We start from the raw sequence: 13,762 nt of genomic DNA, 5'->3' as shown, positions 1-13,762 counted from the left end.
AAATAATAATAAAAAAAATAATTTGCAAAAAATAATGAATTTGCATGAACATTTCTAGAAATTGGAAAAGACACAAATGTGTTGGTTTTTCATTATCCAATTAGCACTCTTTGCATCTGAGACCTCATTATATAGCGTACCTATATTACTTATTTTCATAGCTGAATTTCAAACATTACGAGCTCACGCTACTAAAACAGACAGAAAACATGGGCAAGTTCTTGAAAAGGAAAACTATCGATGATGGTTATGTTGGATAGTGGAGTGCTATGGGATTTTTTAATCGAAAAAGTAAGCCATGACCTAAGCCATGACACTGACCTAAACTACGAAGAGTTCATCTGCAAAAAAGAGTCCAAAAGAAAACACACAGCAGTATGTAAATTCTGCAATGCAATGTTTACCAAGACGGCTGGGACCATGTCAAACTTATATCAGCACTTAAGAAACGTAAGCTAAGTGTAAGTGATGCTAGCAAAGCTAGCAAGCTAACATTAGCAATCTGCCTCTTGCTGCATTCCATTCAACACGGAAAGTCGGATTTTCCAACATCCTACTGGGGAAAGTGCAATGGAATGCCACTAGAATATGGAATGCCACTAGAATTCGTAATGCCAACTTGGAAAGTCGTGTGGAAATTTTAAACTCCGATTCGCTGAGATGCAGGTGCACGACGTCACGCAACCATGAAGTTATAAACATTCAATATTATTAAATAATATTGATAAATGACTAAAAGTTCCTTCATTACATGATAATAAAGCTTGTTTAACAAACGTTAGCAGACTCGCAGGTATTCAAAACATGGTAAATTATACTCGCTTTTGATAATCGTACACATAGCACAAATGCTAGCATTGCAGATTGTTTATGAATTGGGTTGCTATGAGACATCTCTGGTGACAATCAAACCTGCTAAGCTAACGGAAGCTTTGTAGTTTTGTTTCCTTTAACGTCACCTTCCGAGCATCTGGCCGTTAGTTGGAGATATCAAGTGGAATATCCCACATCCGATTTGAATGGAAAGCAGCATGTGTACCTAAACTCATCTTCACCCCTCACCCAAAGAGATTTAGCGAGTATTAGCTATACATATTACCTATGAATTTACTTTTTTTTTTTACTACTAGGGCACTAGTTTCAGTTGCTTGCCAGCGATTTGCCACCTAGCTAGATGCGCAAGCTACATAATAGGGGTACCTAGGGATGTAGCTAATGCAATGTTAACTTTGAGACAGATTGAGGGGACAGGGCATGTAGTGACAAATTGTTGTTCCCAAGTTACCTTTTTGCTTGTGATAAACAATGATGAGACAGGCAACATAAAGCTATGTAGGTAATGTATAAACTTACATTACATCAACGTTCGCTAATGTTAATGTAATGTAACGCCACGGTAGCACTCCCTCACGTGGGTGAGAGAGCTAAAAATGTGACATCAGAGAGTGGAGACGGAGTAACCACAACATTTTTCATTTTAAATAGGCTGCTTTGCTTATGTTTGGTAGTCTTTGTTCTATTTTCTAGAGTTAGCTATGTGGTTAGCAAATTGCACACATTTATACAAGGCTTGTTGTTGGTTAAAAAAAACATACTATGTTGTTTAAGAAAAGACTGAAGTATTGAATAATTGTTTGATAAATTCTGTACTTAATGATGGTTTCTAGGGGAAGAGTCATCCTGAAAACCTGATGCGGTGCTTGCACAAAATTTTTATTGTTTTAGGTGGAGATATATATGGCAATAAAAGAGGTGAATGAAGAAGAATTTACATTTGTTTTCTGTAGGTGTTTTTATGCGACTGTGGATCTTTCAGATCAATTTGAGGAGTGCCTACAGTTTGCATGTTCCACATTTTATCGTAAGTGTGTCATGCAGTGTGGGACTCACACTGGTCTGGTCTTGGTCTTGACTTGATCTCGCCCTGCCTTGTTCTTGGTATTGACTTGGTCTCAGCCGCTCAAAGTCTTGATCTTGTCTCGGTCTCGATACACTCTGGTCTTGGTCTTGACTTGGTCTCGGTTTAGGTGGTCTTGACTTCAACACTGGTTATGAGTTTAGCCCATCAACAGGGTGCTCTTTGGAATAATGGTTTATCTCCCACTGTGGTTGATACCTTTATTAATGCTAGAGCTCCATCGACGAGAAGGCTATATTCGCTTAAGTGCTGCATTTTGCCTCCTGGTGTTCGGCACGAAGTGAGGACTCCATTCACTACCATAGAGGCTCAGTGTTGGAGTATTTAAGAGAGCGTTTAAGGGCCAAGGTTGCCCCAGCAATGCTTAAAATTTATGTTGCTGCTATTTTTGTGAAAAGTGCATGGGCTAAGACCTTTTTGTCCTCTCTGCATCCCTTCACGGGATTTATCAGTGGTGTTAGAGGTGCTCTCAGGTGCTCTGACCCATAGGCAAGTTACTAACTCTTAAAACTGCCCTGCTGTTTGCATTAGCAGCATTTAAGAGGGTTAGTGATTTGCATGGCCAGTTGGTTAATCCGTCGTGTATGGATTTTGCGCGATTTCGCGTGTATGGTTTGGCATTTTTACCTACAACAGATGTTTTTCGGTCACTAAGCAGTGGTGGTGTCATTGGATTGTGGATGCAATTTCGGGTGGTTTTGAGGTGCACTGTTTGACTTCATCTTTAGGCATTTGGGATCATTCTACAAGCAGCGTGACATACTCGTGGGCTTAGGCTAGAGATGTGTCCTTGGAGGACATTTGTATGTCGGCGTGTTGGTCTTCTCTGCATTCTATTATCAGATTTTATAATCTGGATGACGGTTTGACTCCTGCTTCCCGGGTTCTCTCCATTGGAACAGGTGTGACCTTATAGTTTTTATATACTTAAGTCTATATGCCTGCCACATGGGCTGAAACAATGGCAGCTACTGTTTACATGGAGTTATGGTATATTGTTCCAAACTGCGTCAGACCACTTAATGCTGAGTGATCTACGAAAGGGAACATCTCGATTATGTATGTAACCCTGGTTCCCTGAGTTGGAACGAGACGTTGTGTAGCTGGCCATACTCAATAATTGCTGCACAGGCTCATGCCTCTTGCAGAAAAACTGAGTGATGACGTTTGAGCGAGTGCTTATAAGGAGCCCATGATGTTGCTCCTTGGGGGCGTTGCTTAAGCGCCATCAGCCAATAAATTGGCATATATTGGCTTCACACCATGTGGCCACTTACGTGATCCCCATAAGACGCAACGGCTCATTCTTACTCAGGGACCTAGGGTTGCATACATAACCTAAATATTTCTGTCAACCCATGACTTCAGTCCATACCTGTCATAATCACCATTGCAGAGGGCTCTAACAGGGATTTTGAAGGCCTGCCATACAGGGTTCAGTGTGTTCTTCACCACCTCTGTCTTATGACAAATGGTAAATCTGTAAGACATCAAGAAAACATTAAAAGACATTACAGTAATCTATAGTAAACTGAGTTATGAAAAATTATTTCTGTAAAAAATGACTGGAAACGGCAAACTGGTTAATAATTCATATGGCTCAGTATCAACTGGGCTGTTTCAGAAACTGAAGAAATATTTGACATATTTGGTTTGACTTTTAGACACTAGCCCTTGAGCTAAACATCCCTCAACTGCACTGTATTCTTTTTAAAAAAGACAGTTTTTAAAAGGACAGCCATGAATAGATTGCTCAATTATGGGCTCAACACACAGCTCAATACAGGCTTTTTTCTATTTACTCTCTCTCACTCATACTCACACACACACACACACACACACACACACACACACACACACACACACACACACACACACACACACAGTGTGTATGTGCAGTTTTAGTGTTGCTCAAATTGATCTTAAAAATGTCATTCTTTGCTGTGAGGGGCCACCATGGTACAGAAACAACATGGCAAGTAATGACCCTGCCTGGTAGCCAGACAGCATTAATAATGACTCTTTTTCAATAAAAACATCTCTGCAATTCTTTTTTAAGGGAATGTTATATGACAACATGACTTACATAATATTGCATACAATAAAATATTTTTGCTTATGTCAGCTGGAATAAAAAAAGTTCCACACGAAACACTGACGAAAAACTCCAAAGTAGGGCTGTCAATTGATGAAAATTTTTAATCTAATTAATTACATGATATAGGATTAATTCAATTCAATTATGAGATGAATTGAACAATAAATTAATTGTTGAGCAAGGCCATCAAATTATAATAATTCAATATTTAATGATTAAATACTTATAAATGGTGTAACATACTTCGTTTTGAATTTAGTTTAATTGTTTTAGCATTGAGTGCCTTTACACTGTACTGTGTATATGTGTGTGAGCAGTACATTTTTCCCTCGTGGCTTGCCGTAGATAGTGAGTGTACATGTGCACTGGGGCTTCAGTGCTTCTGTTCCGGGTTCCCCACATGTGTTACAGTTAATACAAAGTATAAAAAGTGGCTTTAAAGGGCAAAATACTGTTTAATTCATATTATAGAACATAAGCCAATCATTGGCCTACAGTCCACATCAATCGATTTTGCAATGGAATTGCATCCCACTTTGGGTTATGTCTCGTCATAAACACAGTGTTTTAAGTAGGTCAATGTGTCAAATGAAACCATTTAATACATAAAAACACATCTCATGATCCCTGCATTCCGAATTGTCTCCGTCTAGCTGTGTTTGAATGCTAGAACATGTTATATTGGCTGCATCCGAAACCAGGAAAATGCTGCCTCCAGAGGCTGTACACGGAGGTAGGAAGGGATCAAGGCACGTCCAAATCCAATGTTCGTGCCACATCCTGTACTGAGATACCTTCATCTGATCGATTATTGAAGGCAGCACAGATGTATCCTTCGCTGCCTATGAAATACCACAATCCTGTGCGTGAAGATACACAGTGGTTGAGCTGAAGAAAAAAAGGTGGCCGAAGAGGCAGTTGATCGCCTCGAAAGTTTTTTCAAACTTTTGATTTCATTTCTTGCAAGTAATGAGTATTGTAGTTATGAAATATACACATGGCTATCGTCAAAACTCTTGATTTTGTTCTAGATTAGTTGATCATTGTGGTTTGGTTGGAAGACTGAAGCAGATGCGTTACCTTTAGTGGGCAGCAGATGGTGTTAATAAGTTGCTGGTATCCTAGCAACGAGGTGAGTTACAGTGCCAAAGTAGCCTGTCCAGAACCAGTTTCTGGAGGTACCGTCATACGCAAATGCAGTCTGTTGAGTCACTGACTGATAGGGCAGCATGGCAACAAGACAGCTACCTTTGGTTTCGGATGCAGACAATGTCAAGCAAGCCTAAAAGTGTGGTTTGTTCTCTGTACATCTGCCTGTTGGCTACACAGCTTGAGTTTTGCTTACTGCCCCCTGCTGAAATCATGTGGGTCTTCAAGCATCGATTTCTCAGATGTTAAGAATATTCCTTGTTACGGTTTGGGGACATGATTTGTTGCGGAATGTTTTAAACGTGTTATTTTTTATGTAATTAATCACTCTGAATTAACATGTAAAATCGACAGCCCTAGTCAAAAGTAATGACCTTCAGATGAGCTGTGCTCAGACTTGCCAAGATACCAAAGCCTACAATCAAAGGCCAGAGATTTCAATATGAATTCAAATATTTCTCAACATTTTCTTTATTATATTATATTGCTTTTATACAACAGTTCAAGAGACAAGTAAAAAAAAATTAAATAACATACCTGTCAGTTAAAAATTGTCCAGTAATTGGTACAGTACATTTCTTCTACATAAAAGACACTCCTTTGTCGCCACTTATTGGCATTAAGATGTAATCTGCAGAAATGGCCAGAGAACGACTCTCTTTTGTGAAGGGATTAAAAAGGCTTATTTAAAATCCCTACCACTGTTTGGAATCCGTGAACACAGACAAGCAGAGTGGTACGTATAGTGAATCATTCCCAGTGCTGTTATACCCAATATCAGCACTCATAGCGTGGACCATAACTAACAGTTGTATAGTAATGACTAATTATTTTAAATCTATTGACACTCCTGGTTTCAGTTAAGAATAATAATAATACAAAAACTAGCAGTCATCATTACAGCAGAAGTGCCTTGGAGTAAAAAAGGTGAAGCTCCACTGCTCAAGAGCCATAGGCGGTGCTAGGGGTGGGCTAACAGGGCTTAAGCATCAAATGTTTTTATCATCTTGTAGTGATGTCAAAAGCACCAATGATTCTGTATCAGGTTGATCATAAATAATCTGTATATTTTAATATTTTATATATATATATATATATATATATATATATATATATATATATATATATATATATATATATATATATATGTGTGTGTGTGTGTGTGTGTGTGTGTGTGTGTGTGTTTAGCAGCTGCGGAAATTCCCATAACTGAGCAGAAATGAAGACATTCTGAAATATCTTATCAAAACTGTGTATCTGATTACTTGTCTCTGAGTGTAGGAATGTGAAAGTATTGAGAACAAGAAGCAGTCAGATAAGTAGAGGGGATTCTTCCAGCTGATCTAGGGGCAAAGGATCATTGGTATTTACCTAAAGGAATTCAATAAAAAGCTATTTCCCCAACAGAGTCTGATATTGATGTTGTGAGCAGTGTGTGTATAGGTGAGTGTGTTACTCACGTTCCATCCTCATTGCTGCGGAAAAAAACTAGGAAAGGGTCAGATTTGCCAAAGAAGTCCTTCTTGTCGAGTTTGTTGCCACAAAATTGCATCATCACAGACTCCTGCAGGGAGAAAATATTTAAAAATAAAAAAGCAGGTTATTAGGGCAAAAACATGAGTGTACATGTGGATTTAGTGCACTTAAAAGACAAATAAGCAGATTCTTTGGCCATTTGGGGTTTAGGTGGACGACATTATGGAAAAATGGCTTGGCTAGGTGTAGGCTAGGGCAGATATCAAAAGATTTTCAGTAAATAATGACTTAAATTTCAGTTTGTTCCTCATGACTTCAGAAGACACACACACACACACACACACACACACACTGGGAGATTCAATGCTCCAGCAAGGAATGGGATACGGTCTATATTGATCCCTGTTGTCAAAGATAAAACAATTACAAGCAACATGGAGGTATTTCTAAGTGTGTTTGTGTGTTTGTGTGTGTGTGTGTCATGAATATACTGTATTTATAGCTTTTGGAACACTCTTTGCATCAGGAGTGTTCCTATGATGGCTTAACATTCTGTCTAGGAAGACAGCTCACTAGGTTTTGGAACAGAGTGATAGTGGCTAAGCTCAGTTGTGCAAAAACAAATGTAACAAATGTGGGGCACAGATTGAAGAACTTCAAATGATCAATATTAGCTCTTACCCTGCAGTTGTTAAGCTCTTCTGCCTTCACAATAATTGTACCACATTGCTTACCAGGAATCCCTCTGTGTATGAGAAAAAGAGATAATTAGTGGAATACATGTGTCTATTTGTGTTGTGTAGAACTGTCATCATATAAATTGACATACATTTTTCACAACCTTCACATCACCCTTACAAAAAATACTGCTACACAACCATGGTACAGTGATGGTACATATTATGGTAATACCATTGTACTGAATACTTTTCATATTTATATATGAGAGTATTTACATTATACTCCCAGGAATGTGATTATACAACCCTAATACCCTAATATTTAAAAAAAAAAAAAAAAATACAAATATTGCCACATTTTGGTACTTTTGCAATGTAGATAGTGAGTGTACATGAGTGTACATGCGCACTATAAGTGCTATTTTCTGAACTTATCTGAGAAGAAGAAACAAAACAAAATGAAACAAAAGACAAAAAAGCAAAACAAAATTAAATGAAGCAAAACAACCTAACACAAACAAAACAAAATTGAAACAAAGCAAAAAACAAAAAAACAAAAACAAAACAAATTGAAACAACATTTAAACAAGGCGAAGGTAAACGGCACGCTTCGTAAGCACACAAAATTGCATCAATAGGCCAATGAGACAACTCTGTTGCGAACCAAAGCACACAAACAACTGTTCTGACTTATGTCACTGGCTCATACAGTCAACTTTCATGCACCTCCGACTCAAATTGGGGAGGAGAGAAAGCCTGAAAATGAATGGTCTGTGAGTGAAACGATGTAGAAATAACCTTGGGCAAATAGCACAAACGTGGTCTTAACACAACTTTTGAAAACCCTGGTGCAAATTCCATACACAAATGATTGACCAACAGGGCATGCAAATCACGACTCTCTTAAACAATGCCAATGCCACTAGCAGTGCCGTCTTGAGTCAAACAACTTATCAGTAACTGCTGTCACAGGTTCGAACGGAGCAATGCATATGGGGTGAAAAGGTCTTAGCCTACGTACCCCGCGCATATTGCAAGAAACAAGAGAATGTCTACTCATTGATAAGCACATTTGTGTACTAAAGAACAGAAAATCTAACTCGATGGCGCGAAAGAGAGCGCCTTTATGGAGCCCCGTGACAGCTCCCTGGGGGTGCCGCTTAAGCGCCATCAGCCAATAAATTGCCGTGATTGTATAAGGGTTTCAGACCACGTGACACTCGGACGGTGTCCCATAGCGATCATACGCAGCTCGAGTTCACCGAAAGGGAACATGAATTAAAACTATTGTCAGATGTGAAAGGGGAGGAGAATTTATGTGTGCATCAGGGGCTTCGACCAAAAAGTCTTCCGCATAGGAAGCTCCTGTGTTTCCTCGCTCAAGCGTCCTCGGTAAGCTTCCTCTGTACTCCATCCTCAATTCCTTGTGGTGCATTTAAAGCACTGATCCTTCCTTTACGACGCCGGACTTTGATCAGTTTCCGGGTCACAGGCTCTAGGATGGAGGAGTGAGGAAACGAGAATGCACAATTTAAGAATTGAGAAGCAACAAAGGTTTTATATTCACCTGATAACTTCAGATCGTTTAGTGAGGTCAAAGGATGAGTTTAACACTCTGTCACTATCACAAACAGAAGTAGCTTATGCTTTCCTTACAAATGATGCTTCAATATCAAAGGCTACACAGTATCCAGCTTCATATTAAAGATCTATTTCAAATCGAAATTCTTCTCTGAGTCCCAAGTGAAATTAAGACCGAGATATCAAAATCTCTCCTCAGACGTTTCCTAGCGTTGTGATGGCCTTCCTGTAGATCACCTGCCTCTCAGTTGGATTCTTCTACTGGTGGTCATGTAATGAATTGAGCTCAGTGGATGAAGTCTTGATTAAAGTTTATGAAAGCTCTCTCATGAGTACAGTGAGTGTAATTGGACTGCGGCTGTGCTATTGTGCTGTGGGCAGGACTGATCTAAAGTCATGTAACACAGCCAGTATCGCCTAAACCCTATTTGGACAGGACTATTTTCCCTGAGGAGTTTAAGTAAATCCATGTTTCACTGATGTACTTTGTGATTTGAATCTTGTTTGATGGGAAAAAGTCCATGTTTTTCTCACGCAACCTCACAAAAAATTATAGAGCAAATTACTCATTGTTTTCTGCTAACTCATGGAGTCCTCTGAGAAATCTAATCCTGCCCTGCTTCTCCTTATCTATTTTGACCTCTGTTATGTATATACCGTAGAGAAAGGTACATTTCTTGTGGCACTAACTGGTGAACCTTCATTGTGGATTCAGAGCTTTTAGCCATAATTCTGGGTTCTATTACAGTTAGTGGTTCAAGATCTGCCACTGGCATCCCATTCAATTAAAAACAAAAGAATATTAAATCTACAGTATATTAAACCATATTTGACCATGGACAACCCTCATGTTGTTACAAATCTGTATCACTTTCTTCTGTGGAATAGTTTTTTTTTTTTTTTTAAGAATACCCTGGCTGATCATTTCCAAAGGAATGTGGCTGTCAAGCTCCAAAAAATATAAATATTAGCTCTCAAATCAAATATGGCAGCATTGACATCAATGATGATCGGTCATGAGTCAAGTCATTTTTATTGTATAGCGCTTTTCACAACACACATCGTTCAATTCAAAGCAGCTTTACAGGAAGTGTTAGAATTTACATTTCCACTATCTCCTTCTGTGTTCCATGGAAGAATTGTATTGGTTTTTTTTTCGGGTTTGGAAAGACAATGACATAAGAAATGAGATATAGTTACAGATTTGTCATTTTTAGGTAAAATGTCCCTTTAAGTGAAATGAGATTTACCATCATTACCCAAATGGCCCACTGTACTTTCCTTTTAAGAGCTTTCACATGTGTAAATGGCATCTTGATTCATCAATATGACTATAGGCTGTACATTTCACTCTCTTACTGAACTATAAAAAGGTTCTGTCTTTGATGTTTTCTTTGATTATTTATCACACTGAATGGCTTTCCATTATTGGACAAAACATAATATTAGATTACAAGAACCCAGTTGAAAATAACACCTTTCTTTTATTTAATACATTTTCCAATATTTACTGTATTACCCCTGTTGAAAACATTGCACCACCATTATCTTGCCATTTTGAATTACAAGTATATCCAGATAATTATAAAAAATATTTTCTGATTATTCTGACATATTATTGTTAAATCTTTGTGTTGCTGAATTGACTTTGAGGGTAAATGTCAAACTAAAATTGAGACCTGATGTTTATTTATAACAGTGTGGACTGTAACCAAGCTAGACTAGGACTATATAACATTTCCAAGCTGAAGTAGTTTCATTGGGTTAATTAAACCATGGGCCAATTACTTTTACACAGTGCCAGCTGTGAAACGATGCTTATTAAAAAAAATACATAAATAAGTACAGAAAATGTGTTCACTTTAGATTTGAACTGAAGACCAAGACATTCAAAGTAGAAAAATGCACAAACAGGACATTCGGGAATAGGCAGATAGTAAAAAAAGAAAAGAAAAAAAAAGCCAAATTCTCTCTTTCTTTACAGGTTGACAAACACAATTTCCTTTTTTGTGTGTGTTAATGTATTTCCTGTGGGGCAGAACATTCTGATATCTCATTCTCAAGATTAACAGAGAATAACGACAGTTTACAATCTATTCATCAATATCTTTGGTCCATTTTCCCAAAAGAAAAGGACTGTTCATTTTAAATGAATATATCTGTTAAAAGTTTCTTTTGTCATCTTTTAGGTGAACACTAACAAATGGATGATCTTAAAGCTAACCGACATTAACTAAAAGTAGCAAAACTCAAATTTTAATTTCATTAAGTTTCAACGTAAAATTTGACTTCAATAATGTGACATATTTCCAAGTGAATCAGGATATTCAATGAGAAAAAAAGTGTAGCGCTATGGGGGAAATAGTTTAACAAATTACAAATTGACAAAATTGCGAAAAGCAGCATTTCAAACCAGAATGCACCCACTTTTGAGGAGTCTTTTTGACCAGGAAGTATAATTTTCTCTCTAAAACCCTCCTCCTCTTCAGCACCACTTGTCTATAGGGGCACTGTATGGAACTGTACAGCAGCATGTCTGAGCATTTTTAAGCAGCAGAAAGTCTTTTTTAACAAATGGTCATGTCCATTTTAACACCTTAAATGTATTCTAAGAGTTGTCATGACTGAACTGAAATTAAATGACTGTGTTTACTATTGTATTTTTGGAAAGGTTGCATCTACAGTAGCTTAAAACTGAATCAGCAGAAAAGTCATTTCAGAGGCGGAGCAAGCTATTACATCGATGAAAGGCATTTTTTTTCTTCAGAATAACAAGCACCAATAAATCATGCACAATAACACCAGAAACGCTTAAAAAGAAAGTATATAGGGATTTGATTTCATATTCATTCAGAAGTATTCAATCAACTACAAACACCTCAAAATATTAAATGAAGTGAGGCTTTTAATACAGTGACAGGAAGACAAATTATCCTGTACGTCTATTCAGACACGTTGCAAATTTTCCCTAATGCTATTTTTAGGCTACATTTTGTGTCTGATTAAAAATCTCACACATTTTTAATGAAGTAACAGGTTCATTTAATACTGTCTATATATCTTCATTAGAAAATTAATCTCCTCCACTCTTCATCTGAAACGTGTTGAGCAAACTTGATGTTGTTTGTGCAACTTCATATATATATCATTTTCTTTTAAACAATAAACAATGTAACAATGTTAAAAATATGAAGTTTTCAGAGGTGTATAATTACAAAGTACAATTACTTTGTTACTTTACTTAACTACAGTTTTTCAATATATGTACTTGAGTATAAATATTTCTTTGGACTTTTGAAAATTGATACTTTTACTCAGATTTTTTCTCCAGACCTTTCCGTTACTTTTGTGACTGAACACAGCAAACAACAACAAACTGTACATGCAAAAATGTATGCAGATCGGAGATAGTAATGTCTGATTCGTGAAAGAATCATTTGAGGCAAATCGTTTAAATTTGATTCCTTTGAACCGATCAAAAAGTTTCAAAAAGTGCTCTGAATGATTTGTTTCGCAAATCACAAATCTGAATCAAAGTCACAAGCTAAGCACATGCCACATAACGTGTGTTCTGTCTGTCTCCACTTGGGAAAACAAGAAACCGCTCATGTAAGTTTAAATTAGATTTATGGTGAATTCATTTAAAAAGTTTAGGCTTAAAAATTATGAAAGCTGTGAAGAAATGTTACAGTATGTGTTATCAGTCTCACACCTTTCCTGTAAACCTATACATATTAAGTCAATCAAACATGTTTACCTTTTATATTTAACCAAGGTGCGATGTGTATGGATAATTACCAGTGCTCATAGAAATGTCTAGCAATATTTATTTTATAAACTACGGTATTCTGGGTGGTTGCTAAAGTGTTCTCTTTGCTTTTTAGCACATTGATGCTAGAGTTTGTGTTTACTAGGGTATTCTGGATGGTTGCTGGGGCATGCTATGCAGTTGTCATGCTGATCTGCTGTGTGTTATTGCGCATTGCTACAGTATATGGTTGCCAGGTTGTTACTATGCTGTTGCTAAGTTGTTTTCTGTGTTTGTAGCAAATTGCTCTACAGTTACTAGGGTGTCTAGGTGGTTCTCAGGTTATTGCTATGCTGTTGTTAAGTTGTTTCAATGGTGTTTTAGCACATATCTGTGCAGTTGCCAGGTTGTTCTGGGTGGTGGCTTATTGGCCCAAATGGTCTCTATGCTGGTCACTAAACACTAAATAGCTCTGTAGGTCCTTTCAATGTAAATGAATGGTGGCCAGACATTTGAAGCTCTGAAAAGCAAATTAAGGGTGCATAATCCGTAATCTATATGACTCCAGTGGTTTAATCAATATCTTCTGAAGCAATCCAGTTGTTTTTGGGTGAGAACAGACCAAAATATAACTCCTTTTTCAATGTACGTCTTGACAGCAATCTCCTTGCTCCATGACTTCAAGTTTGATTACACTTCCTATAGCACCAACTAGTGCTCTGCACATGTGTCAAGCACTAGGAAGTGTAATCGAGCTAGAAATCCTGATCGTGCCAAGTGACTACAATGTACAGTGCAAAAGGAGTTGTATTTAGGTCTGATCTCACCCTAATGCAACTGGATCTCTTCAGAAGACATTGATTAAACCACTGAAGTCGTATGGATTACTTTAATGTTGTTTTGGAGCTCCAAAGTTCTGGTCACTATTCACTTGCATTGTATGCACCTACAGAGCTGAAATATTCTTCTAAAAATCATACACATCAGAGATGGCATGAGAGTTAATGATGAGCACCGGAAACTAAACAAGTTGCAATGGGTTTAATTAGCTGTTTCATAATGTATGTGATTTACTTATTCTTTTGATATTTAAGTAAATTTTAATTCAGATA

At 37.4% G+C, this 13,762-nt stretch overlaps 1 protein-coding gene across 1 annotated transcript in view; it reads right to left on the bottom strand.

Moving 5' to 3' along the window:
• The window catches only part of LOC127638672 (copine-8), a 210,708-nt gene that overhangs the window by 73,199 nt on the left and 123,747 nt on the right, over window positions 1-13,762 (bottom strand). Inside the window, exons 7-9 of the mRNA XM_052120293.1 lie at window positions 7,323-7,386; window positions 6,626-6,729; window positions 3,294-3,398 (exon numbers count right to left, since the gene is read on the bottom strand). Coding sequence (XP_051976253.1) covers window positions 3,294-3,398; window positions 6,626-6,729; window positions 7,323-7,386 — 273 coding nt within the window. The remainder of the gene's footprint in view (window positions 1-3,293; window positions 3,399-6,625; window positions 6,730-7,322; window positions 7,387-13,762) is intronic.

The sequence above is a fragment of the Xyrauchen texanus genome, chromosome 47, assembly GCF_025860055.1.
Source record: "Xyrauchen texanus isolate HMW12.3.18 chromosome 47, RBS_HiC_50CHRs, whole genome shotgun sequence".
Lineage (NCBI taxonomy): Eukaryota > Metazoa > Chordata > Actinopteri > Cypriniformes > Catostomidae > Xyrauchen > Xyrauchen texanus.
This window is presented reverse-complemented; position numbering and strand designations above follow the sequence as displayed.